Source organism: Arachis duranensis, chromosome 10 (genome assembly GCF_000817695.3).
Source record: "Arachis duranensis cultivar V14167 chromosome 10, aradu.V14167.gnm2.J7QH, whole genome shotgun sequence".
Taxonomy (NCBI): Eukaryota; Viridiplantae; Streptophyta; class Magnoliopsida; order Fabales; family Fabaceae; genus Arachis; species Arachis duranensis.
Window position 1 is genome coordinate 90,042,323 of NC_029781.3, and position 2,869 is coordinate 90,045,191.

Sequence of the window (2,869 nt, forward strand, 5' to 3'; positions counted from 1 at the left end):
AGCGCGCCCTCGCCGCCCTGGAGCTGATGTGCACGGTGGCGGAGGGCGCGGAGGCGGTGAGGGCTCACGCGCTTGCAGTGCCTGTGATGGTAACCATGATGGGGAGGACGGGTGCTCGCGGGAAGGAGTACGCGATCGGAGTGCTTGCGGTGGTGTACGGAGGTTCTGCGGCTGCGGAGAGGGAGACGGCTGCTCCGCCCGAGGAAGTGGCGCGTGCAGTGGAGCTTGCGCTTCAGGGAGAGTGCAGCGCGAGAGGAAGAAGAAAAGGAAGCCAGCTTTTGAAGACTCTTCAGCTTCTTTCTGACTCAAATTATGAGTCTCCTCACTCTCACATCAATAATGAAGATCAACCAACTTGAAAATCATTTAAAATCATTTAAATTCCATCAGGTTTTCTTCTTATTAGTGCTAGCTCCTGTTTTTGTTGTTATCAACTTTTGTTAAGAGAACCAACATCGAATTATGTTACTACTTTTGAATGATGTAGCTTAGTTGTTACTATAAGACTATCAGCATCAAATTATGTTATGAATTTATGTGATAGTTAGTTGTAGGGTTTATTTATAGTTGAAGACTGGCATTAAGTTAAAATTTTATAGTTGTTGTGGAGTTAATAGGTAAAATTTATTAGATAATTAATTTAGTCAAATTGAAAAATATTAAAAAATTGTTAGAATTTATTATTTTTGTTTATTATTTAAAATATAAGATAAAATATATTATTTGATTATTAAATTAAAATTTTTTTAAATTTTTTAATTTTACATAATTGCGTGAATTTTCGCCATATTTACATATATATAATCATTGAATTTACCTACCATGTCATGGCATTGTTGAAGTTCAAACTAGTTCGTATAGTGGACCTAAAATTTTCAAATCTAGGGCTCATTATCAGCTTCCATTTTGAGAGTGGCCGATCCCACTCAATTGAAAGCCTAAGTCAGTAATTCCGCAACTGATATATATAAATCATTGTAAATATGGTCTCACACTTTATAAAACTTTAAATATTATATAATATGAGATCATATTTATAACTCGATCAATTAAAATAATATAATATTCAGTTATAAAGACGTGGCATGATAGTACATAATTTAGATGCATATATAAATTTTTTTTCTATTAATAAAATATTAAGATTAATCTCTATTTTGTATTAGAAAAAGTATATATAAATAATAAAAATATTAAATAATGTAAATAATGAATATGTAATATGTTTAATTCATCAAGTATGCATATAATTATATTTATTATTTTTAATTGGATAATTATTTTTTTTGATTCGATTTATTCATGCACAGTTAACAATGACTAAATGTTCAATTCATTAGATGTACATATAATTATTCTACTATTAAAATTTAAAAAATAATTTGAAATAGAGTATTTTTTACTTTATTAAATTAATTATAGAACTTATTATTCATATTGTTTACAAAAATTATTGTTTACCTAACAAAATCATTTACATTCTTGAACACTAAAATTACATACGTTGGACATGCATAAACAATAAAAACCAACAATGCTAGAGAACCAACTCTATATAAGCCAAGAATCAGCCAACTGGTAAACCAGAGGCACCGGTGATTTTAACCGGATGTTGCTACTGATAAGCACACAGATGTTTCTTTTTCTTGTAAATTAGATGGTTTTGGATATGATTTTTATGTTTCATGTGTTACGCATTAATAAAACATAATTAATTATATGGAACCATCTAATTAATGATTAAAGCATCTGTTCCGTGATTCTCTCCTATTACTAGCGTATCTTCCCTCATGTTTTGAACATGGTCAACAATAATTTAAAAAACAAATTAAATCATAAATTAATAAAACTAATTATAATTAATTATGTTGTTCTATTCTTAGCTGATTATTAGTTGGTTTCATTTATTTTTTCTAAAAACAATAGTTAATATCCAAAATTTATTTTTGGTTAAAGTGCAACAATAGACAATACTAATAGTAATAGTATGTATAAAGAGGTAATTTTGTCGACCACACAACTTTTATAGATTTTAATGCAAGTGAATAATTCAAACATGTTAATGAAAGTGAATAATTCAAGCAAGCATATATATATTGGTGAAATTGAGCATGTCAGATTCACGTGGAGTGGGGTTAAGTTTCAGAAATAATATTTCTGGAGCGGCTGGTGTGTTTGTTTTTGTAGGAAAGAGATGTCAGATTTGGGTGAGAATCAACGGTGTGCAACGGAAGACACAGATCAGTGTGATGGCTCCATTGCTGAACATGGTATCTTGATTCCTGCGAGTGAGGGCTAGATAAAATATTCTATCTTGTGTATAAAATGGTAACTAAATCAAATATTTCTTACACTCATCAATTACTTTAAAATTGTGGTCATTAATTGATATTGGGGCTACAACTGACAGTGACATGCACAATTTGGCTGCATGTAATGTCAGTTCACTTAATTTGATTTACAAAAAGATTTTATATATATAAAAAAATTCAGTTGTTATTATATAAATTATATATATTTTTAATAAAATAATTAATTATTAAAATAATTAAATCTGATAATAGAATAATCAAATTTTGTATGAATATTATTGATAATTAATTTTTTATATAACATATATGGTTGTTTAAGAACACTTATAGTATTTTTTTAATAAATGAACTATACAAATACATTAAAAATTTTAAATTTCCTGATTTTTAATAAAAAGTTTCTCTATTTAATCCATTTTATTTAAATATAATTATAACCTAATTTTTTTATTAGGGTTGCAACAAAATGCAGAAATTTCAATAGATTGTATCTCTAGAGTTTAGCTTTTAGGGATAATTATTAATGTAAAATATTGTTGATATAAAATTTTCATTGT

General features: G+C 28.5%; 1 protein-coding gene across 1 annotated transcript in view; it reads left to right on the top strand.

The window, feature by feature from the left end:
• Positions 1-482, top strand: part of LOC107470738 (uncharacterized) — a 1,567-nt gene extending 1,085 nt beyond the window's left edge. Inside the window, 1 exon segment of the mRNA XM_016090150.3 lies at positions 1-482. This exon segment is cut by the window's left edge and continues 29 nt beyond it. Coding sequence (XP_015945636.1) covers positions 1-359 — 359 coding nt within the window. The 3' untranslated portion in view covers positions 360-482.
• The last annotated feature ends 2,387 nt before the right edge of the window (positions 483-2,869 follow it).